At 40.2% G+C, this 26,898-nt stretch overlaps 1 protein-coding gene across 1 annotated transcript; it reads left to right on the top strand.

The window, feature by feature from the left end:
* Nucleotides 1–293: 293 nt before the first annotated feature.
* Nucleotides 294–24,918, top strand: LOC124135970. The gene is made up of 16 exons (XM_048382465.1): nucleotides 294–392; nucleotides 2,623–2,700; nucleotides 7,465–7,568; nucleotides 8,380–8,502; nucleotides 8,949–9,045; nucleotides 12,785–13,026; nucleotides 13,429–13,522; nucleotides 13,884–14,009; nucleotides 14,680–14,799; nucleotides 15,559–15,788; nucleotides 16,687–16,835; nucleotides 18,041–18,180; nucleotides 18,490–18,583; nucleotides 22,729–22,912; nucleotides 23,656–23,776; nucleotides 24,116–24,918. The coding sequence occupies exons 2-16, from the start codon at nucleotides 2,634–2,636 to the stop codon at nucleotides 24,262–24,264; spliced, it is 2,040 nt and encodes a 679-aa protein (XP_048238422.1). The 5' UTR covers nucleotides 294–392; nucleotides 2,623–2,633; the 3' UTR covers nucleotides 24,265–24,918.
* The last annotated feature ends 1,980 nt before the right edge of the window (nucleotides 24,919–26,898 follow it).

The following is a 26,898-nucleotide window of genomic DNA, read 5'->3' on the forward strand; positions in this document are numbered from 1 at the left end:
ACATAAAACACATTAAGTTCTTCGTCCCACATTCTGAAGGGCGTTTTCGAAGCAACTGGTTCAAAATAGATACAATGAAATAAAAGGTCTAAAAGTTTCAAATTTTCTATGTGTTGATAGCGATCGAAGCATGCAAATGTGAAGTTAAATAGCTGCGGATAATACTGTCAAGCCACTCCCGTAGGTTTCTCAGTCTAATTGTCCTTCGGTCATCCCCCACCATTCATTCGGGATTATTTGTGTGAAAAGTCAACTCACGTCAATGTCTAGGCGGGGCAAAAGGAATTACAACCTGCGCAAGGCACATGCGTGTTAGGGTTGTGGTTATTATTTAAGCACGTGCAACACTGCGAAAACAGAGTTTTGAACTTCGCCTCTGGTGAGTGCACAAGGTAAGTTCATCATCCCCTTGATGATCGTAATATGTAATTATGAAATGTGGCACTTAATGGAGCAGTTTACAGCGGACAGTGTTAACCCTTAAGGTGAGGTGAGGTGAAATGGGGTTTCAAGCCTTACTGCACGTACATAGCGACGTGCCCGCACGTGTGTGTGGCTGCCTGTTCTAGTCCGGACTCATGCCGGCTTTATAGTGCTCGCCCACTGAGATACCATGCCGCAGTTTACTCTTTCAACACCAGTCAACCAGAAGGGTTTACTGCTGGGACACCGAGTTCCCAGAGACTCTTGTGTGATAGATGAAGCCAACATTTATCAAAGAAATTATTTGCTTGTAAAATATCTTTGCTACTACATGTTATACACCATTTGAAAGGTCTGATCCTATGGTTTATAAATATGAAAGTTATGTTTTTCACATTGTTTAAAATAATGCAGTTACAACTTAATTAAGTTCGTTGGAAATATAAAATGTAAGCTAACACGTTGTTAACGTCCAGATTAAGGACCAAGGAAGATTCCATAAAATCCACTTACCTATTTCTGTTTTATTTTCATTGTTTACATAATTGGAAAATCATTTTAAAAAGAATTATAAATAGTATTTGCTCATTACCCATTTCCCGATAACAGCGGCTGTTCGCTCAGTAACATGAATAAATACCCCCGTTTTCGAGGCTTCGTATGAATAATATGTTCGTCAAAGACTGGCATATGACACATCGCTAGAAAGCTTATTCCTTTTTTCGTAGTTATAACAAGCGCTTTCATTGGATTGAAATTGTTTTCAATGACGTTTTCTTGGCGAAATCTGCTACAAGGTTCGTGATTGGTCAAATTTGATCACGTGACCTAAGGCAGCCAATCAAATTACAGGTGTGGTACATAGCTCGTTTATGATAAATTTCAGAAGTTGACCAAAGATTTTTGTTAAATCATGTTATTCTGAACGTTTTTAGCAGGAAATCTCGATATATATTAAAAATATGGAACTTTGTTAATGTATCGTGCTAGGTTACGAGCTGTGACAAAGATTTTTCATGCATATATTTTTGCATGAAACATCGTGTCCGAGCCGAGAATTCAAGGCCACGAAAGCCGAGATGTCATTTGACTTACATTACACGCGATCGCACGAAAAGATGGAAATAATAACTTAGATGTTAGTTTAACAACTATATTTTTGTTGATTTTATTTATTACTTTGTGTAATATATTTAAAGATTTGCTTAAAACGTCTTTATTTTGCTCTTTGACATGTTCGATGTGGACCCGTTGTCGAAGTGTGTGTCCGAGAATTTTATTTTCAATAAGGTTGCGGGAAATAGTGAATATTTTTTTAATTTATCTATAATAAATGATAAATTGAAATGGAATACGTATTTCAGACATTGCGAAATGTGATGGATTTAATAAATGAATGATATTACGGGTAGGTCCATAAAAAATTTATACTATTTTGACGTGACTACGGCTTGGCCGGTAATCCGGCCTGCGGTGTCTGTGGACTCGATGCTTCTTGGCCGGTATATCGGCCTACGGTGTTGAAAGAGTTACTACCTACTCTGACAAAGGAACTGAATCCCAGCCGACCTGTCCTTGTTTTAGCCCCTTAATATCGTGCGCCAGGTAGGGTAACAACAAGTACTATCTTTTCACGTATTTTGGCAAGACGCGGTTGCCACAGAGCCAGAATTGCTTGGCTAAAATGCACAGGGGTCAGGATATCCCTGCACAGGGGTCAGGATATTTTCGCTTTACCTGGCAAATCCGGATTTGTTTCAGTCCATTTCAACCGTCTTGACAGGGCTCTATTGTAAATAGTTTGTTCAGTGTCTGAACTATTATAACATGATATCACATGTAAAATACTTTAAATTTATTAGTAAAAGACGTTTTGATAAATTTCAAATGGAAAACATCTACCCTACCATCATGGCAACGTATATTTTGCCAATCTCTATCCGACGCAGTCATCTCATTAATTCAGGCTCCTTACAGCGAAACGGCGTCGTATAATGTAGATTAACGTTCACTACAGAGGCACATGGTGCTCCGATCCTAAACATTACCAAAATGTCGTATAGCAATACGACGACAAACAAACGCTTGGATTTCAAATTTACACGGCCACACTGAGGGTACATCATTTCGTGTTCCCCTCCAGAGAAGTTTAAGAAGTAATATGTAACAGTCATTAAATATCACATTAATCTGTTTCAGGAACCAACACAATGGCGCTCGCACGTATTTTACTCGTTGCTCTATTCGTCTGTTCACTTTTCATCAACAACGCAGAAGGTACGTACTTGATTATTTACGGTTACGTCCCGGTTAAGTTTGTAATGCTTGTAGACTTCTATATATATTCCACCACGAGCAGTGGATGTCATGTCAGGTGCACATGTAATATCTGTAACCAGGACAGTGTATCGCAAGAGCCACCTCTACACAACATGGGGCCATGGGTGGCCCAGTCGTCTAAGGCGACGTGATTCGCTGTGCAGAGTTGCGTCCCTTGGACACGCCAGAAGCCTAAGATTGTGGGTTCGAATCCCAGTTCGCCCCGATTATGTTTCTAGGCTTATCAGCACCATACCCGTGGTCGTGGGTTTCACCAAAGTGGTAAACGTATGAGTCCTGAATCACTTAGGGATTTCTTCCCATATTAAACTGACATGCCGTGATATAACTGGAATACTGTTAAAAGCAGCGTTAAACCCAACTAACTCACTCACTCACTACACAACATGGAATACACCTATCATATACCACATATATCAACCAATACATAACATGGCATCCTCTTATCATGTACAGCACAGTGCCACCTCTACACAACATGGAATACACATATCATATACCACATGTAGCCACCTGTACACAACATGGCATACACCTATCACATACGGCATATGCTACCTATACACATTCATTCATTCATTCATACGTACTGCATGTAGACACATATAAACAACGGAGTATACAGTAGATATGTACTACGTGTATGCATCTATATTAAACAGGCGATTTAACGGATATGTTCTACGTGTTAGCACTTACAAACAATAGGGAATGCAACACATGCATACTACGTATAAACACCTATGTACAATAGGGTATACAACAGATATGTACTACATGTATACACCTATATACAATAGGGAATACAACAGATATCTACTACATGTAGACACCTATGTACAACAGGGTATACAACAGATATGTACTACATGTAGACACCTATATACAATAGGGAATACAACAGATATCTACTACATGTAGACACCAATGTACAACAGGGTATACAGCAGATGTGTACTACATGTAGACACCTATGTACAATAGGGAATATAACAGATATGTAGAACATGTAGACACCTATGTACAATAGGGAATACAACAGATATGTACAACATGTAGACACCTATGTACAACAGGACATACAACGGATATGTACAACATGTAGACACCTATGAGAACAGGACATACAACAGATATATACAACATGTAGACACCTATGTACAACAGGACATACAACAGATATATACAACATGTAGACACTTATGTACAACAGGGTATACAACATATATATACAACATGTAGACACCTATAAACAAGAGGGTATACAACAGATATCTACTACATGTAGACACCTATGTACAACAGGGTATACAGCAGATGTGTACTACATGTAGACACCTATATACAATAGGGAATACAACAGATATGTACAACATGTAGACACCTATATACAATAGGGTATACAACAGATATGTACAACATGTAACCACTTATGTACAACAGGGTATACAACAGATATGTACAACATGTAGACACCTACAAACAATAGGGTATACAACAGATATGTACTACATGTAGACACCTATATACAACAGTGTATACAGCAGATGTGTACGACATGTAGACACCTATATACAGCAGGGTATACAACAGATATGTACTACACATAGACACCTATATACAGTAGGGTATACAACAGATATGTACGACATGTAGACACCTATATACAACAGTGTATACAGCAGATGTGTACTACATGTAGACACCTATATACAGCAGGGTATACAACAGATGTGTACGACATGTAGACACCTATATACAACAGGGTATACAACAGATATGTACTACATGTAGACACCTATGTACAACAGGATATACAGCAGATGTGTACGACATGTAGACACCTATATACAGCAGGGTATACAACAGATATGTACAACATGTAGACACCAATGTACAACAGTGTATACAGCAGATTTGTACGTCATGTAGACACCTATATACAGCAGGGTATACAACAGATATGTACTACATGTAGACACCTATGTACAACAGTGTATACAGCAGATGTGTACTACATGTAGACATCTACATGCAACAGGGTATACAACAGATATGTACTTCATGTAGACACATATATACAACAGAGTATACAACAGATATGTACTACATGTACATGTAGACATCTGTATACAACAGGGAATACAACAGATATGTACTACATGTAGACATCTACATACAACAGAGTATACAACAGATATGCACTACATGTAGACATCAAATACAACAGAGTATACAACAGATATGTACTACATGTACATGTAGACATCTATATACAATATAGTATACAACAGATATGTACTACATGTACATGTAGACACCTATTTACAGCAGGGTATACAACAGATATGTACTACATGTAGACATCTACATACAACAGAGTATACAACAGATATGTACTACATGTAGACATCTACATACAACAGAGTATACAACAGATATGTACTACATGTACATGTAGACATCTGTATACAACAGGGAATACAACAGATATGCACTACATGTAGACATCAAATACAACAGAGTATACAACAGATATGTACTACTTGTAGACATCTATATACAATATAGTATACAACAGATATGTACTACATGTACACACTTATGTACAACAGAGTATACAACAGATATGTACTACATGTAGACATCTACATACAACAGGGTATACAACAGATATGTACAACATGTACACACTTATGTACAACAGAGTATACAACAGATATGTACTACATGTAGACATCTATATACAATATAGTATACAACAGATATGTACTACATGTACATGTAGACATCTATATACAATATAGTATACAACAGATATGTACTACATGTACATGTAGATATCTATATACAATATAGTATACAACAGATATGATGTACATGTAGACATCTATATACAACAGAGTATACAACAGATATGTACAACATGTACATGTAGACATCTATATACAATATAGTATACAACAGATATGTACTACATGTAGACATCAAATACAACAGAGTATACAACAGATATGTACTACATGTACATGTAGACATCTATATACAATATAGTATACAACAGATATGCACTACATGTAGACATCAAATACAACAGAGTATACAACAGATAAGTACTACATGTACATGTAGACATCTATATACAATAAAGTATACAACAGATATGTACTACATGTAGACATCAAATACAACAGAGTATACAACAGATATGTACTACATGTACATGTAGACATCTATATACAATATAGTATACAACAGATATGCACTACATGTAGACATCAAATACAACAGAGTATACAACAGATATGTACTACATGTACATGTAGACATCAAATACAACAGAGTATACAACAGATATGTACTACATGTAGACATCAAATACAACAGAGTATACAACAGATATGTACTACATGTACATGTAGACATCTACATACAACAGAGTATACAACAGATATGTACTACATGTAGACATCAAATACAACAGAGTATACAACAGATATGTACTACATGTACATGTAGACATCTACATACAATATAGTATACAACAGAAGTGATAATCCGACTGTGTTTTGAAATTGGTGATCGTCTCATTGCATAGAAGATACCTCTTACTTTGAAACTGAGGGTTTTTCAAAACACAGTAGGTTTATTTCCATTATATCATGACGGCAAGGAATCGGTAGTCTTTTGGAACGCGTAATGTCACGTGGGTAATATAGGTTAGCTGTCTAGAACATTCCGAAACGGGGTCATGTGGGTTTTTTTTTCAAAACGAAGGGATTTAATAACGATATGTATTGCACTGCTTCAACGCAACTAAGTCATTTATTGGAAATCACCATGGCACCTCCCATTACAGGAGTGATAGGTTGTAAAAATAGTTTTAAAAACTGCTGAGTTAATGCATTTCTCAGCAAATTTAATGAAACAACACTATTTTAGATATTTGTACTTATATACCAGTTGGTTTGAAATTATTTAGACCTGGCTGTACCGTTACTCGTCAGTGTCCATGTATGCCAAAATAGTTAGAACGGTAACAGTGACATTTATAAATTCCCTGGACCGATAGTATTCTGCATATATGTATAACATTAACCTGATAATATGCTGGTGGAAATGAGCATGCTGGCAAAACAATTGTCAACGGAACCAGCCTGATATATGTCTGAATACCGCCGTTTTTAGCTGCATTATAGTGAATGATTTGAGCATATCTCACTAAATAGTATGTGCTCTGAAATAGATTTCATCCTGTTTGATAAGCTATTGTGACCAACGCTTGTTCAGTGTACCAGTGAGTGAAAAGACATCTGTAAATGTTCTGATGTCGAACCTATACAGGCCTAATGGGTTACAGGCAACCGTTGTCAATTGCATCGAAATGAATGTCATCGATGTAGTCACGTGCACGTTTGTGTGTGAAAAGGCTTGATGATTTTGAATTTAATGTTATTATGACCAATCAGAATCAAGCATTGTTCGGCTTCATTGTTTAATGTACACCAGATACTTTGCTTTTAACTACTAAATTAACATGGCGCACAGGTTACCCAGGAGGACGGAGGATGGCAGGATCCCATGGTTTTGAATCGCCCTGCTTTTTATCACTGACTGGCAGTATCTTACCCTGCCTCTGGGTTTCACCAATATGGTAAATGTTCACAATCTGACATCGCTAACATCTTGCTATGGTTTCAGGTGCGATAACCGTGTCACCGGTGACAGTTGACGAGGCGGCCGGCACCGCCACAGTAACAGTCAATAACGATTTAGGAATGTCTACCGGGGCATGGGGCTTCGCGGTATGTTATCATCAAAACATCATGTTTGTACACAGATAACATGTTACTACAATATATTATGTTAAACACAAACAAAAAAGATAGATATCCACTTATATTCTTTGATACAAGATAAATATCGTGTCAGTTATTAGCGCTCCTTAATGTCAGATCTGACACCTTAGTATCCCCTAGCATTCTCCTTTGTCGCGGAATCACGAACATAGAGCATAGCATAGCAAGCTCTCCGCAGCTATATCGTAAGCATACTTATCCAATGTTGTATGTATGCGTTCATATGAGTTTGGGGGCAGAGGCGGCCCAGTCGTCTAGGGCGACGCGATTCGCTGTGCAGAGTTGCGTCCCTTGGGCACGCCAGAAACCTGTGATTGTGGGTTCCTGGTTCGCCTCAGTTATGTTTCTGGTTTTGTCAGCACCATACCCGTGCTCGTGGGTTTCTCATAAGCGGTGAACGTCTGAGACCTGCATCTCTTCGGGCTTTCTCCCACATTAAGCTGACACGCCGCGATATAACTGGAATACTTTTAAAAGCGGCGTTAAACCCAACTTGCTCACTCACTCACTCATTCAGCTATATGCGTTCTTGGATATTATGTAAATGTATGAAATGGTTGCAAAAAATGTTATTACAGCTTTTTGTAAATAATATGTATGAATCCTGTGAAGCCAATTTCTGTTGTTCCCCGCTGCGATATTGCTGGAATATTGCTAACAGCGGCGTAAAACCAAACTCACTCACTACTATGAATCCTCATTATAAATTATAACATAATGATGCACTTGACTTAAGAACATGCATCTTGTATTACAGTGGGCAACGGCCGATGGTACGGCTACTGCAGGATCGGACTACACAGCAGTAACTTCGGACACTAAAATTGTAGCTTGGCCTACCGCCACCGCAGACCTCTCAATCAGCATATTGGACGATACTGTAAGCAACACAACTACACTCACGTGTCGTGGTCTTATATAGAATTACCACTTTTATTTTAGATGACATGTTAAACTGGGTAAAACAATTTACATGTCAGGTTACTTCATCAATACTGCATTTGATTTGATGTTTTGTAAGAAGAGACCCGTGAAGATCCAGAGAAGAATATGTTTTGAGCAACCCATGTTTGCTGCAAAAGGCGACTATGCTTGTCGTAAGAGGCGACTAACGGGATCGGGTGGTCAGGCTTGCTGACTTGGTTGATGCATGTCATCGATCCCAATTGCGTGGATCGATGCTCATGATATCAATCACTGGATTGTTTGGGCCAGACTAGATTATTTACAGACCGCCATCATATAGCTTGAATATTGCTGAGTGCGGCGTTAAACAACAAACCAAAACATGTAAGTAATTATTTACTCTCGATTATTACTTTGCAGGATTTCGATCCTGGCGAGACGTTCACCGTGGATTTGACGGGCTTCTTTGGGGGAGAACCAGACATGAATGTTGTTGTAACCATCACTGATAATGAACGTGAGTACAGCGAAAACACTGTATGTTAGGGCAATGGCAGGACACAGTCTGTGAGAGCAGATTTACTGTAAATAGCTTAAGCCTCAAGTTGTAATATATAGGAAATAGGGAGATTAAGATATGAAGACTAATAACAAGTTTTTTGTAGTTAACATCATCGTGAATTAATGGACTCTTGTAAGTGTGACCCATGTGTCTTTACATGATTAACATGGAGGAACATCCAATAATATCACAGTTAAAAATATTATAATGTAGGAGTAGGGTAAGACATTGTCATGTTTACTGTAACTTAGTGACGACTATGTAGAAAGGTCCTTGTTGGAATCAGACATGACCGTTTATCAAGCTCTCAAACATTCTGCGTATATGCTCCTACATTTCTCGCTTATGAGAAATAATGTTTCTTAGAATGTTGCCCATGACATAGAGGGGTAACAGAAAAAAGGACTAAGGATGTGTTTTGACCACCTAGAATTGCACATTTCAAACATCCGCTTCCACTTTTACACATACACCTGTATGCTTTCACAAATGAGTGAGTGAGTGAGTGAGTGAGTTGTGTTTAACGCCGCTTTTAACAGTATTCCAGTTATATCGCGGCGTGTCAGCTTAATGTGGGAGGCAAGCCCGAAGTGATGCAGGTCTCAGACGTTTACCACTTTGGTGAAACCCACGAGCACGAGTATGGTGCTGACAAATCTAGAAACATAATCGGGGCGAACCGGGATTCGAACCCACAATCATAGGTTTCTGGCGTGCCCAAGGGACGCAACTATGCACAGCGAATCGCGGCGCCTTAGACGACTGGGCCACCCGTGCCCCCTTTCACAAATGAGTTTCTGCTACGTAATGACAGAAAACATAGAACTGTAGTTGAAAACAAAATGTCCGCCACCTTGGTTCGACATCTTTAACTCAACGACGTGACGTTTCTTCTCCTCATCGGTGGCAGAATAGAACTCTTCAATCTGCTCTGAAAAGCTTGAATCTGCTCTCTAGTCTGTGGACATGATTCTTTGCTAGTTTCGGTCCTGCCAGTGTCGTATCGTTACACTTCGCAGTGGTCTGTCAGCTCTGGTATTTTACCAACGCAGTCATATGGACACTGTCCATCGACTGATAGGATGACCAATGACGCTCGCCGCTGATAAACCGATTCCTCAGATGAAGGGTACGTCAGTAGCGGTATTTCTGGGATGGTGGTGACTCCTAAGGCTGTCCCCTGTCCACCCAGTCAACATGTAACGTCTATGAGCCTCGTGACTGTCATTCGGTTACTTGCCACGTGGTCACCCCCCCCCCCCCCTCTCTCTCTCTCTCTCTCTCTCTCTCTCTCTCTCTCTCTCTCTCTCTCTCTCTCTCTCTCTCTCTCTCTCTCTCTCTCTCTCTCTCTCTTTTAGCATTAATCTTGGTACTATGCTATTTGTCACTGTCAAACGGTTTAGGTGTGAATGAAAAGTACATCGTTCTTGTCATACCCGTATCTTTGTTGGGTGGTATGCAGCAACATTTTCATTTCAAACTCAATTTCAACTGATCTGGGTACTGTGGCACGTGCATTACTCAACAAGTTTTTCAACCCAAAGTGTCAAAATTCAGTTCAGTGACGTTTCTTTTACTATTGTACCCATGAAACTTATTTACTGTTGTTGACTGATCACTGCTGACGACTGTTGTAGTTTATTGTAAACACTGACAGTAATCAATGGACCATGTAGTTGGAACTTGCCACTGTTATTTGTGCTTACATAATTTACCTTGGTGGGAGTTTCTGGGATTGGCATTGAATAATTTGATCAAAATCACAACCTCTCAAGCATTGATTACATACAATAGAAGGTTCAATTCTAGTGGTCTGGGCATTTTGGCAAGTCTTCTTACTGATGGTAGCCGACATATTCTTCTACATGTTCTCGTCATTAAAACCTGTGCAGGTTTTCAGGCTGGATTTCGATTTGTGGCCATTTATTGTCATGATATGGCGGGATGGCACCTGTTCATTTAGGACGTCAAAGAAAAGTCGCATGTAGGGAGTGTTTTATCTATTTTGTCGAGACGCCTGCTTTTGGAAATAGGCTGACCATCATGGCTCCAAGTCTGGGTTCGGGAGCCACAGCGTTGTAGAACATCCTTTCTCGGCCTTGGTATCGGGCTGCTAAAAAAGCTTGACGGATCCCTTTTTGCGTCGACGTAGGTATTTCACATATGACGTCACAGGGCATATAGGGTTCTGATAAAATATGCCAGTAATGATATCAAAATGTAATGAAATTCAATCACAATCAAGGATTCGAACTGTGAAAACACGATCAACATTTGTTTTTGTAGCAGTAGCTTCCCTTTATTTCCAATTACGTGTTCTACACAGAAAAGCGTTGCAATCGCTGCAACGTTTTATCTTTATATGTATTGAAAAAGATAAAACTACATATTGTAGATTCAAATAGCTGAAAGCTGAAAATCGGGTAATAATTATTTTCCATTTCTTTAACTTTTTCTCGTACATTTTTCCCCGGGCACATTCTCGGTCGTCCTGGTTATTTTGTTGTTTGTACATCACAGCATATATAAACATACATATCACCCTCGGCTTCGGTTGCTACAGCGAGATTGGCCACCTTCAGACTTATCACTTGCTCTCCCTCTTCTGCCGAAACTTCGCATGATGTCGATAAGGACCTGCTGAATGTTTCAAATTACTTATATATGTTTTCGACGATTCCCGAAACTGACTTCCACGAATGATGTCGATGTCTATCCGTGTTTTCTCCAGGTGCCGGTGTATGCGATTGCGGTAGGTCAACAGCGTAACGTTCTTATAAATGTGCCCCCCCCCCCCCCCCCCCCCCCCCCCCCCCCCCCTCAGTTCTAGCTTCGAGATGAAATTAAGCAAGAGTTCCGGCCCAGTTCGTCGATAGAAAAGGTTTCAAACTCCCCTGATTTCTCTTTCTGCATCAGATACTCACGAAAACCTTCATCGTTGTTTAAGTAGAGCGCTTTGTGTTTTTGCATCAATATTTTCCATGATAACATTTTGTTCTTCGGTCGTAAAATCGACGAGGCGAGAAAAATTTACATCAGATTAAAACGCCATGGTTCTGTCGTCAGCAACGTTAAGAACGCCACCTGTGGCGGGATTTCCGAGCTATGTTTAGTAATATCGGACCTGGGTTTGAGTCAATATCTATTTCTGACGACGGACACGTGACTGTTTCTAGATCAATGAAAATTTCTGAATATGTGCTTTTAATGAAAGACATGTCTGTCCAATAACAGTTTTCTATATATATATATATGGCGTGTCTTCATACCTTGATAGATATTTGTATATACAGCCGTATAATGATGCTACAGCTCCATGAAGATCCGGGGTAGAACAGGTCTTCAGCAACCCATGCTTGCTGTAAAAGGTGCCCATGCTTGTCGTAAAAGGCGACTAACGGGATTCGGTGGTCAGGCTCGCTGACTTGGTTGATGCATGTCATCGATCCCAATTGCGTGGATCGATGCTTATGATTTCAATCACTGGATTGTCTGGTCCAGACTAAATTATTTAAGGACCGCCATCATATAGATGGAATATTGCTGAGTGCGGCGTTAAACAACAAACCAACCAATCAATTCTAAACATGAGTCAAAATTTCTGTTTCGATTGACTTCCGTTTTCATTACATATAATTGTATCTATTTATTCTGTGACAACCTGGTTGTACCTTGCATCTCAATCTTCTTACAGGCATCCCTCTAAACCTCACTCAGCCCGCAGCCATTACTAAACGGGAAGGAACGGGAAACGTCAGTCTGACCCTCACCTTGGACAGCGCCGCCCCCTACGACTTCAACGCAACAGTCGGCACCATGGACGGGACAGCCACAGCACCAGACGATTACGCGACCGTCACCGACAAACATGTCTCCTTTTCTGCAGGTGACACGACCGTTACCCTCACAGACCTGATATACATAAATGATGACGCGGTAAGACCAAATACTGTTCTCTTACAATATCAAATAACGCTAACTATAATATTATTTGTATATTTGTATTGTTTTCCGTCAGTCAATTAATATAGGGAGGTGAGGTGAAATGTGTGTGTGTGTGTGTGTGTGCAAAATTGTGCTTAAAATGTATTTGAATGGATCACTGACGGTCAGAGATGACACCAGGGCCCTGTTCCACAAGCAGTCGTAGCACTAAGACAATCGTAACTCCAATACTTAAACATAGACTTACGACAATCGTAGCGCTACGATCGCTTTGTGGAACGGGACCAAGGTGTTCACAATCATTCAAATCAAATGCATTCGGGGCAGAAAGTCCGTAAGGCTGGCAGCTGGTAGCTATAGGTCATTCCCTAAATAATGGACCTAATCTTTCAGCTGGCTGAACCATCGGAGACCTTCGACATCATCATATACAGTGTCGACCTCGCGGGCAACTACACTGCCGTCGTCACAATCGAGGATGATGACAGTGAGTCCTGGTAGTCTACGATGTGCATTAACACCTGTGGGTGCGGTAAATAGGAGATGCTGTGCTGTTGTAGTGCTGTTGGTGTTGGCGTTGTTGTGATGGAAATAATGATATCAGTGGTGACAGTTGTGACGACAGAAGTAAAGTGAATGTAGCCAATCAAAATATTGTATTCCCTTGGCATGATATTATAATTACCATACTGCCCTCGTCAGTGTATTGACTAGTTTACTCTTACATACATTTCTCATGAAGACGGGCCGACTGGGATTCTAGAGATTCGGGTTTAAGTAGAATATCAAGTTATATATCATTTACTCAGGCTACTTATATTATTTGCTACTTATATTATATATTTCAGCTCCTGTCAACTCTCATTGTAAACGCCAGGGTCAAACTTGTCTGAATGGTGGAACGTGTGACGACACTTCAGGGATGTGCGCCTGTCCCGCTGACCGTACAGGACCCAACTGTGCTCATTTGATAGGTGAGTTGATTTTTGAGTAATATTTCTGTGACAGTGATATATATGTATTTCCGATAAATTTTAAAATACCTTACATATCCATGGGCGAGATATTTGTCAAGATGACTTGGTCGAGTTCATCTTGCATATGTCAGATCACTAGGACGGTCAAGTTTTGTCCCAACAGCAATCCATGTAGAATTGACAAAACATTTGTTAAAAGGCAAAATTATAGTTTATGTGTCTGAAAGTAATATTATCGGACCAGAGTGTGGTGGTACGTCTAAGGTAGGTGCCTTTGCATAGAGGATACATATCACTGTGTAGGTACCAACTGGAACAGCAATTGGTTTATGTGTTTGGTGCCTCTTTGAACACTAATATTAGCTGAGGTTTTTTTGATAAGCCTACCTTTTGTGTCTGTTGTTCATTTTATTGGGATTTGATTCTCTCACAACAGCTAATTTGCGACATGTTGTTTTAGTCATTCCAGATCTTCATAAAGTCTTTGCTCTTATCAAACAGGGGCGGTCGGGTAGCCTAGTGGTTCCCGATTCCCCATTTCAGGTGTCCCAAGCCGTGGTATTTCTGGAATATTGCTAAAAGCGGCGTAGAACCATACTCACACACTCTTATCAAATTATTTCATATCTATGTCGTTATTCTTTAACGATTATGAGTTTTGTTTCAGCCGATTTGCAAACGCCCTGCGACAATAGCACCTGTGTTCATGGCATCTGTCTGACTGGACCCCCAGCAGCTTGTGTGTGTAATCCGGGATATGCTGGGGCAATGTGCGACAACAAAGCTTGTGAGTTACATCGTTATATTGTTCTCTTCTTTATCAAAGAATGTTGAAAGATTACATGCCAAATAACACGTGTTTATGCTTCCTTGTATTTGTCTAATTAGGAAGTTGTCAGACTCAATTGTAGTGTTTGCATTTGGAGTTGAGATGAGGGTTTTACTTCGCGTTCATGACTATTGCATTTATATAACGTCGTGTGTGTGTGTGTGTGTGTGTGTGTGTGTGTGTGTGTGTGTGTGTGTGTGTGTGTGTGTGTGTGTGTGTGTGTGTGTGTGTGTGTGTGTGTGTGTGTGTGTGTGTGTGGTCATTTTGGCCCCTTAATGCCGAGCTCCAGGCAGGATAACAGCAAGTACCATCTTTTAACGTCTTTTGGTATGATGCGGCCTGGAAATATTGGTGCAATGTGCGACATCAAAGCTTGTGAGTTACATCCATCTCATTAATGAGCCAATGCAGTACATGTGTATCAATGTAACTTATCATAGTAACCATGTCACAATGGCTTCTACATTATGTCTGTTGTTGAACATACACACACGTCTTTTGACGTAATGACTAGCGGTTATCTTTACGCTAATATCATTTGATAATAAATAAAAGCGATAAAACCCTTTCCATTTTCGTCATTGCACGATTAAGAGCCTATCATGTTCATGAATCACTATCACATTATGATGAAGCAATACTTCAAAATTATTTTCTGCATTTACTGTTCTCTTATTCAAACGTGTGTCATTAATGTTGATCCCCCTTCCACCACAGACTACCATCAGTGTAACCCCAACAACATCAGCGTCTGTATTACTCCTTTCTCCCACGACACCTTCGTTGGTAAGATCTACGTCCAGGGCATGAGAGACACCGTCGGCTGCAACCTCACTCTCGCACCAAACACAGCTGATCCTAGTGACGGCATCGCCGACTGGTGTCAGGGCTATGCTGGGATATTCGAATACAACGGCACCTGTGGAGAACTTGGGCCAATTCCAGAGGTGATTGTCCCCTTCTTTATCGAAGAAATAACTTTCATGGATTTATGCCAACATCAAAGAATGTTGAAAGATTACATGCCAAATAACACGTGTTTATGCTTCTTGCATTTGTCTAATTAGGAAGTTGTCAGACTCAATTGTAGTTTTTGCATTTGGAGTTGAGATGAGGGTTTAACTTCGCTTTCATGATTATTGCATTTATATAACGACGTGTGTGTGTGTGTGTGTGTGTGTGTGTGTGTGTGTGTGTGTGTGTGTGTGTGTGTGTGTGTGTGTGTGTGTGTGTGCATTTTGGCCCCTTAATGCCGAGCTCCAGGCAGGATAACAGCAAGTACCATCTTTTAACGTCTTTTGGTATGATGCGGCCCGGAATCGAACCCACGACCTTCAACTCTCCGGGCAGTTTGGTTTTTTTATTAAATGCACCAAGGGACATGAGAAGCGCAGTCGTTAGAAGTCACCACGATTCACTGTGCAGAGTTGCATCCTTTATTTGTGTCCGACTCTGCTGATAATCAGTTCAGATCACAGATTGGCACCAGTGTAATCTTTTGTTTATCAGCATTATTTTTATTCTCGTAGGTTCATCAAAGTGGTAATCATCTTAGAGAAATAAGCTCAAAACTAACTCACCCGTGAAGATCCGGGATAGATAAAAATCTTGAGCAACCAATAGTTGCCGCAAATTGCGACTATCTTGTAATCTTGTATCAGGCACGCTGACTTGGTTGATGTCATCGTATTCCAATTGCGTGTATCGATGTTCATGATGTCAATCACTGGGTTGTCTGGTCCAGACTCAATTATTTATAGACCGCCGTCATATAGCTCGAATATTGCTGAGTGCGGCGTTAAACAACAAACAAACAAACACTCAGTGACTGTCTGTGTTCTCCAGGGTGATTTAAAGAAGTACGAGCTGAAACTTGACGTACGCTACTCTCCTGGTATTAGGAAATCCACTGATGAGGAAGTGACCTTCAAATGTTCTTTCAACGATGCCGAGGTAGTTGTGGATTCCCCAGCTCAAGCTATCAACACGGGAAGGTGAGCCAATACATTGTACCACAGTCATCATTGACAACGTCTAACATTTCCTCATACACATGCTCTCTGACTCATGCGGCTTGATTTGGGGTCAAATTAGGTTTAACGTTGCGTCCATGATTATTGCACTCAAAGCGACATGCATGCACGTGTGTGTGTGTGTGTGTGTGTGTGTGTTGCTGATTGTACTATAGTGCTAGCCCTCAGTTTAACATGAATATCCCCACAGTCATGGACATTATTTTGACTCCAAACCGACCAGACCTTGTTTTAGCCCCTAAATGCCGAGCGCCAGACAGGGTGACAACCAGTGCCATCCTTTAACGTCTTTTGGTATGACGCGGCAGGGGATCGAACCCCGGACCTTCCGCTCTCCGGGCGGACGCTCTCCCACTAGACCACGGAGGCGGTCCATGCGGCTTGAGAGAGACAACGCTTCTCGGTACACGTACATCAGGGACCAGAACGTTTCAGACCGAAACCGACTTCATTGTTTGAATTCCATATTCGTCCTCAATATGATCCTTGGTCTATCGGTGTTAAACCCGTACCTGTTGATTTAACCACACTCATGCGACCTGTGGCATTCACACTTTAAACTGTGAAAACTGAAATATTGCCAATTGATAACCAACTTAAGCATCGTTTGCGTTTATGGAAGAGTACACAACGGTTTTTATGTTTATACGTCCAAAAAACACAAAAACGTATTGAAGTTAATTCTTATAAGTAAATATGTCAATAACAATAATTTCACGGACTGTTAATTTAATCATTAACACAAAAACACTGTAGACAACAATACGAACACAACACTGAGGGCAATAATGCAACGTTACAAAAGCCCCACCCATTCCTTTATCAGACGATCAAGAAACAGTAGTCCGTTAGTCGGCGTGGCACAACTGTTTTTCTGTGTATCGAATCATAAACGCAGAAAATAGCTACGACAATCGTAGCCACTATACTTTCACATATACCTACGACAGTCGTAGTTGTAGATGGACAGCGGAATGCAGTTGTTTATCAGTTCATCAATCGGTTTAAATGCCCATGAACAGCAGTAAGAGGCGATGGAGTAGAATAGCTCGTTCGTAACGCTGAAGTCCGGTTTTCGAATCACCACATATGTTCAATATGTGAAGACCTGTCTTGATGTCCTGTCGATATATTGCCTCTTATCGTTGTAATCATTGCACCAATAGTTCTGGTGGTGGAACCAAGAATGGAGGCAGCGATACCCTCACCCCCGCAGCACAGACCGTCGTTACTGCTGATGGGGGTCCTATCCTGGGACCCGTCACGGCGGGAGACCCACTGCAGACATGCGTCACCGTGCAAGGATGTAAGTGCGCCCACTTATCATCATCCTTGCTGGGGCTGTGGTCCTAAAGTGAATAAATGGTGTTCAATATTTGTGTACACCTGCGTAATGTAAAATATTTTTAGAATCGCCGAGTTGTCGAATGCATCTTTATCAACCGAAATTTTATACAATTGCTGTGGCTGCCTTATAAAACAGATTGGAATCATCATGTGAGCTGGCACCCCTTATCAAAGTGTAACAATGACAGTAGTGAATATTATTCTTGGTATTTGATACATTTACATATTTAAAGTGTGTTTTCATTTCTACATGTCTGATTCTCTTCAGTGGACAACTTCAATGGAATTGTCATCAAAAACATCACTATCAACAACAATAGGACCGCTCCAGATTACAGGGAAATGTTGGTGTACGATGGCGGGTAAGTGGAAGGAGTCCAGTTACAGGAAAAGGAAGTAGAGATTGTCACAGTGGTGTAGTTACAGATATAGGAAGTAGAGATTGTCACAGTGGTGTAGTTACAGATATAGGAAGTAGAGATTGTCACAGTGGTGTAGTTACATATATAGCAAGTAGAGATTGTCACAGTGGTGTAGTTACAGATATAGGAAGTAGGGATTGACACAGTGATGTAGTTACAGATATAGGAAGTAGGGATTGACACAGTGATGTAGTTACAGATATAGGAAGTAGAGATTGTCACAGTGGTGTTGTTACAGAGATAGGAAGTAGTGATTGACACAGTGATGTAGTTACAGATATAGGAAGTAGGGATTGACACAGTGGTGTTGTTACAGATATAGGAAGTAGGGATTGACACAGTGGTGTAGTTACAGATATAGGAAGTAGGGATTGACACAGTGGTGTTGTTACAGATATAGGAAGTAGGGATTGACACAGTGATGTAGTTACAGATATAGGAAGTAGTGATTGACACAGTGATGTAGTTACAGATATAGGAAGTAGAGATTGTCACAGTGGTGTAGTTACAGATATAGGAAGTAGAGATTGTCACAGTGGTGTAGTTACAGATATAGGAAGTAGAGATTGTCACAGTGGTGTAGTTACAGATATAGGAAGTAGAGATTGTCACAGTGGTGTAGTTACAGATATAGGAAGTAGAGATTGTCACAGTGGTGTAGTTACAGATATAGGAAGTAGGGATTGACACAGTGATGTAGTTACAGATATAGGAAGTAGAGATTGTCACAGTGGTGTTGTTACAGATATAGGAAGTAGTGATTGACACAGTGATGTAGTTACAGATATAGGAAGTAGGGATTGACACAGTGGTGTTGTTACAGATATAGGAAGTAGAGATTGTCACAGTGGTGTAGTTACAGATATAGGAAGTAGAGATTGTCACAGTGGTGTAGTTACAGATATAGGAAGTAGAGATTGTCACAGTGGTGTAGTTACAGATATAGGAAGTAGAGATTGTCACAGTGGTGTAGTTACAGATATGGGAAGTAGAGATTGTCACAGTGGTGTAGTTACAGATATAGGAAGTAGAGATTGTCACAGTGGTGTAGTTACAGATATAGGAAGTAGAGATTGTCACAGTGGTGTAGTTACAGATATAGGAAGTAGAGATTGTCACAGTGGTGTAGTTACAGATATAGGAAGTAGAGATTGTCACAGTGGTGTAGTTACAGATATAGGAAGTAGAGATTGTCACAGTGGTGTAGTTACAGATATAGGAAGTAGAGATTGTCACAGTGGTGTAGTTACATATATAGGAAGTAGAGATTGTCACAGTGGTGTAGTTACAGATATAGGAAGTAGGGATTGACACAGTGATGTAGTTACAGATATAGGAAGTAGGGATTGACACAGTGATGTAGTTACAGATATAGGAAGTAGAGATTGTCACAGTGGTGTTGTTACAGAGATAGGAAGTAGTGATTGACACAGTGATGTAGTTACAGATATAGGAAGTAGGGATTGACACAGTGGTGTTGTTACAGATATAGGAAGTAGTGATTGACACAGTGATGTAGTTACAGATATAGGAAGTAGGGATTGACACAGTGGTGTTGTTACAGATATAGGAAGTAGGGATTGACACAGTGATGTAGTTACAGATATAGGAAGTAGTGATTGACACAGTGATGTAGTTACAGATATAGGAAGTAGGGATTGACACAGTGGTGTTGTTACAGATATAGGAAGTAGGGATTGACACAGTGGTGTTGTTACAGATATAGGAAGTAGGGATTGACACAGTGATGTAGTTACAGATATAGGAAGTAGTAATTGACACAGTGATGTAGTTACAGATATAGGAAGTAGGGATTGACACAGTGGTGTTGTTACAGATATAGGAAGTAGGGATTGACACAGTGGTGTAGTTACAGATATAGGAAGTAGTGATTGACACAGTGATGTAGTTACAGATATAGGAAGTAGGGATTGACACAGTGATGTAGTTACAGATATAGGAAGTAGGGATTGACACAGTGATGTAGTGACAGATATAGGAAGTAGTGATTGACACAGTGATGTAGTTACAGATATAGGAAGTAGGGATTGACACAGTGGTGTTGTTACAGATATAGGAAGTAGGGACTGTCACAGTGATGTAGTTACAGATATAGGAAGTAGAGATTGTCACAGTGGTGTTGTTACAGATATAGGAAGTCGAGATTGTCACAGTGTTGTTGTTACAGATATAGAGAGTAGCGATTGACACAGTGATGTAGTTACAGATATAGGAAGTAGTGATTGACACAGTGGTGTAGTTACAGATATAGGAAGTAGGGACTGACACAGTGGTGTTGTTACAGATATAGGAAGTAGGGACTGACACAGTGGTGTAGTTACAGATATAGGAAGTAGGGATTGTCAGAGTGGTGTAGTTACAGATATAGGAAGTAGTGATTGACACAGTGATGTAGTTACAGATAGAGGAAGTAGTGATTGACACAGTGATGTAGTTACAGATATAGGAAGTAGGGATTGACACAGTGATGTAGTTACAGATATAGGAAGTAGGGATTAACATAGTGGTGTAGTTACAGATATAGGAAGTAGGGATTGTCACAGTGGTGTTGTTATAGATATAGGAAGTAGGGATTGTCACAGTGGTGTTGTTACAGATATAGGAAGAAGAGACTGTAACAGTGATGTAGTTACAGATAAAGGAAGTAGGGATTGTCACAGTGGTGTTGTTACAGATATAGGAAGTAGTGATTGTAACAGTGGTGTAGTTACAGATATAGGAAGTAGAGATTGTCACAGTGGTGTTGTTACAGATATAGGAAGTAGAGATTGTCACAGTGGTGTTGTTACAGATATAGGAAGTAGAGATTGTCACAGTGGTGTTGTTACAGATATAGGAAGAAGAGATTGTAACAGTGATGTAGTTACAGATATAGGAAGTAGGGATTGTCACAGTGGTGTTGTTATAGATATAGGAAGTAGAGATTGTCACAGTGGTGTTGTTACAGATACAGGAAGTAGGGATTGTCACAGTGATGTAGTTACAGATATAGGAAGTAGAGATTGTCACAGTGGTGTTGTTATAGATATAGGAAGTAGAGATTGTCACAGTGGTGTTGTTACAGATATAGGAAGAAGAGATTGTAACAGTGATGTAGTTACAGATATAGGAAGTAGGGATTGTCACAGTGGTGTTGTTACAGATATAGGAAGTAGGGATTGTCACAGTGGTGTAGTTACAGATATAGGGAGTAGAGATTGTCACAGTGATGTAGTTACAGATATAGGAAGTAGGGATTAATACAGTGATGTAGTTACAGATATAGGAAGTAGGGATTGTCACAGTGGTGTAGTTACAGATATAGGAAGTAGAGATTGTCACAGTGATGTAGTTACATATATAGGAAGTAGTGATTGTCACAGTGGAGTAGTTACAGGTATAGGAAGTAGGGATTGTCACAGTGGTGTTGTTACAGATATAGGAAGAAGAGATTGTAACAGTGATGTAGTTACAGATATAGGAAGTAGGGATTAATACAGTGATGTAGTTACAGATATAGGAAGTAGAGATTGTCACAGTGATGTAGTTACAGATACAGGAAGTAGTGACTGACACAGTGGTGTAGTTACAGATATAGGAAGTAGGGATTGACACAGTGATGTAGTCATATGGGCAGTAAAAGTGAATGTCACAGTGATGTAGTTAGACGGGCAGTAAGAGTGAATGTCACGGTGTTGTAGTTAGATGGGCAGTAACAGTGAATGGTACAGTGATGTAGCTTTAGAGACAGACAACAAAGATTGTCACGTCGGTAAGAAAACAGAGATTATCACTGTATTGCTCGTAGATGGGTAGATACGAAGCACATCTGATGTAATGTTATAGGTCAGAGATAGCAGGGGGCAGGATTGGGACAGGGGCGGATTGTCCTGGAGAAATAGGAAACTGAGGCAACGGGAGGTATGGGAAACAGATTTCATAGTTGGAGTCAAAGGTGTGTGTCAAATAAATAAATAAATAAAGATTGTGGTGATAATAGGCGGGTACAGAGTATATATAAGTAATGTTACAATACTTATTTACTCGATACATAATGAACATTCATATTATATTACCGTTTTCAGCTGCGATGTATCTGGTGCTGGGTTAGTGACCACACTCCCTGCCTACAAGCCTCCTACTGAGAAACACACACTGTGTTTTATGCTGGAAAGTTTCACCTTTGAGCACGATGATGGTTTAACCAACCCTGCCCTGGGGATTGTCAGCGTCGTCCAAGTGTTTGGTTTGGCTGCGGATGCCACCCAGGTAACGATATACTATGTTTGACAAACGCTGCTTAGTCAGAATATTGGTCAAAAGAGCATATGAAAAAAATCATCAGGGCTTTCATGTCGGTGTTTCTGTCACATGAGTCAAAGAATGCGTGGTATAACTAACTACCTGTATCTCTGGGTATTCATGCCTCACTTTCTCTCGCATAATGAAAAATCTGAGGGGTATTCATGATTATATCCCTATCTGTGTTACATGAGTCAAAGAACAAGGGGTATTATTACCCATATCTCCGTCATACTAGTCAAAGCTTTCGAGGAATCCATACAAATATATCTGCCACATGAGTCAAAGCTCTAGGGGCATTAATCCCCATATTTCTGCCAAGCGAGTCAAATCATTCAGTGTGTTCACACTCATAGATTTGTTACATGAAAGGAAATTACACCTTTTCGACAACTGTCTAGAGACTTGCATTTACCAATCACTATCGACGTACAGTAATACCAGCAGGAGTTCCCACGTGATTTGGGCATGGTATGGTCGTGAACACCAAGCCTCATTTAGAACAATAGCATAGAGAACAATAACATATATGCTTGATGATTCAATGTATAAAAAAAGTAAAATTGAACAGAAAGGAAAACAATATGTCACATGCATGCTTCATTGAATGAGTACATGTATCGCAGTACACAGGTGTCGCAAATATTGAGGTATTAATAGTATTGTTTTATTTTAATATTTTCCATTTATCAAACACATTCTGTTTCCAGCCCGGATGTGTCCGCAGAAGAAAGAGAAACACTGAGGGCACAAATGCAACGCCCAGCGGGATTTCTCAGGAGGAAGAGCTTACCTCTGTTGTCTACCTTGTCAGATCCAAAACCCTTCAAAGTACGTGGAACCTTCTTCAATATTGATCAAAATATGTTCAGTCCCTTTCATGATACAAGTGCAAAATTGTAAATAATGTTACCCACCTTGGTGGCCTAGGATATCAGCAAATAGCATCGATGAAACATGTAAAAACATATTAAACGAAAAAAACAGAATCATGACAAATTCATTTTTGCAGTTTGGGGTAATCATATTTTGAAATATCAAATTCGAATTGTCTAATTGCCTCCTTATTGTTCTCTCTTCTCATTTGTACAATGTGTAAAACACTTTTGGTGACATTAATTGAGACATTTATCTTCATGATGCTTCATTCACTCACTCTGATATTTCCAGGCACCAGTTCCCAGGAAACTACGTGTGCCAAAGAATGGTTATTGCCCGCCATGATCGGCCTCGGCATCGTCACCATCACTATGGCTGTCGTCATCATCGTCCTCGTCTACACTGTCATCAGACAGTTCAAGGGAAAGCAAATCGCATAGACTCAGCATCGCGGCTAGTAACACCAAACACATCTGACTATCAATATGTTACTGTAAACATACTCCATTTCTTTCAAAACGCTTCAAATCCAGAAACTAATTTTAGAACATTTATTAAAAACAATATATATTAAAATAAAGAATAAGGATGAACTTTTAAAAAATTAAATTACCAACGTAATATCCTCTACAGGCAACTGTAGAAAAATGTTGATGACTCCAATGACCCTGCCACGAAATCCAACTTGAGGTGAATATTGCACCTTAAGACACGAGTAATGAACCATTTGCAGGGGTTTGCACTATTCTACTGACATTTGGATTGATTGCTTATTAACAATGTCTGGAAATGTGTAGGAAAGTGATTTTTCGAACAGAATATGTAACACTTTGCTATTTCACCGATGTGATTTAGGAAAGTAACAAAATTATTTTTACGGTAGAAGAATGCGAATAACTGCAGGTGTACCAAACTGGACCAAATGCAGTCGTATCAGTTGATGGATTTATGCTGTCAACATGACACGGTGACACATGTGAAAGGTTTTCTCTATACTTTCAGCAAGATCATACTGTACCATATATCTGATAAGTACGCACTGTCAGACTTACTTTGGTTGTATTTGTGTCCTACAATAAAATTCGAGCATATTACATTCGTCTTTTCTTATTTGTTACTGAATGTATCTCCTACAGCTGCCTTGTGCTGGTTATAAAAGTACTAACTATTCTACATTCCTGTTCCCTTCCCTGTATTTCGCACCGTTCTGATATTTATATATCATTCATGATTGCAAATTACAATACTTCAGTAATTCATTTTTAAGTCGGGGGCACGGGTGGCCCAGTCGTCTAAGGCGCCGCGATTCGCTGTGCAGAGTTGCGTCCCTTGGGCACACCAGAAACCAATGATTGTGGGTTCGAATCCCGGTTCGCCTCAATTATGTTTCTAGGTTTGTCAGCACCATACCCGTGCTCGTGGGTTTCACCGAAGTGGTAAACGTCTGAGACCTGCATCACTTTGGGCTTTCCTCCCACATTAAGCTGACACGCCGCGATATAACTGTAATACTGTAAAGAGCGGCGTTAAACCCAACTCACTCACTCACTCATTTTTAAGTGATTAGAGAAATTTTGATATCAATAAAGAGTTTTGGTTTGTTTGTTTGTTTGTTGTTATAACGCCGCACTCAGCAATTTTCCACCTATATGACGGCGGTCTGTAAATAATCGAGTGTGGACCAAAAATCAAGTGATTGACATCATGAGCATCGGTCCACGCATTTGGGTAGATGACATGCATCAACCAAGTCAGCGGGCCTGACAACCCGATCACGTTAGTTGCCTCTTACCAGGCCAACAAACCTGATCTTGTCCTTTTTGATAAAGCCAATGGAATTATTCATATTACTGGATTTTCTGTCCCTTTTGACACTAATGTCATTGACAAGATTCAGGGAAAACAAGACAAATATTCGGATCTCGCTTTCGAAATGTCACGCTTTCATCCCAAGTACCAAGTTGTCCAACTCTCCATTGTCCTCGATGCCTTAGGTTTGGTACCTCCCAATCTGTTGACTGATATTGGGAGTACCCGGGTTTGATACCAGGAATACAGCCCTTCTGACATCTGGGTAATGCAGAAGGCTGCAGTTTTGGGGAGTCTTCACATTCTCCGAAAAGTTCTGGGTGGGTTTGACCATGCAGCGCTTCCTCGGGGAAGTTCCATTCGCTGTCTGGACTGCGTGTAGAGGGGGGCAAGGGCTCTGAGCTGATGGTGAGCCTAACCAACCTGACTGTGCCAGGTTCACGCAAACCCTCTTTGCAAACCCTTTTTTTATTTTAATCTGTACATGATAATAATAATCAATAACGCCATTTCCGTCATAAATCTGATGCCTACCAGACCCTGAACTTTACAGCACTTGGTGACCTTTGGTATTTTGCTTAATAATTGATATTCCCTGCTTTTGAAAGTATTTCATTATCTCCTTTAATAATCATATTCATAATTAGAAAACGTTTCATAGACTTTACTATACTTCTTCATGTTACAGAATTCCTTCTAGTGGGTGTTTTGGGATTTGTTGTTACCTACATCTCCCAAGAAACCTAACTTGTGTCTAAGACTTGTCCATGTTCACAAATTAGACACAAACTACTTAAAACCTCAGAAATAATTTTGGCAAACATCTGGTGTTGTTATACTGTGGGACCGCCTCCGCGGACTGCGGACTAGTGGTAGATCGTCCTCCCGGAGAGCGGAAGGTCGGTGTTCGATCCCCGGCCGAGTCACACCAAAAGACGCCAAAAGATGGTTACCCTAAAACAAGGACTGGTCGGCTGGGAGTCAGTATACTGTGTTTCAGTGGGGTAGTCATGTTAAACTGCAGCATGGTATCTCAGTGGGTTGAAAAACTATAAATTCGGCATTAGTCTGGACTAGTACAAGCAGACACACCCGCATGCACGCGCGCACGCGCATGCACGTCGCTATATAAGTGCAATAATAACCTCATTAGTGCGATAAACTTCATTTCACCTCACCTCACCTAGTAAAAGTCTAGAGAATCTGTTGAAAAACATGAGGACTAATTCCCATTTATATGAACCTATCAGATAAATTGTGACATT

Source organism: Haliotis rufescens, unplaced genomic scaffold (assembly GCF_023055435.1).
Source record: "Haliotis rufescens isolate VD_foot unplaced genomic scaffold, xgHalRufe1.0.p SCAF_4, whole genome shotgun sequence".
Lineage (NCBI taxonomy): Eukaryota > Metazoa > Mollusca > Gastropoda > Lepetellida > Haliotidae > Haliotis > Haliotis rufescens.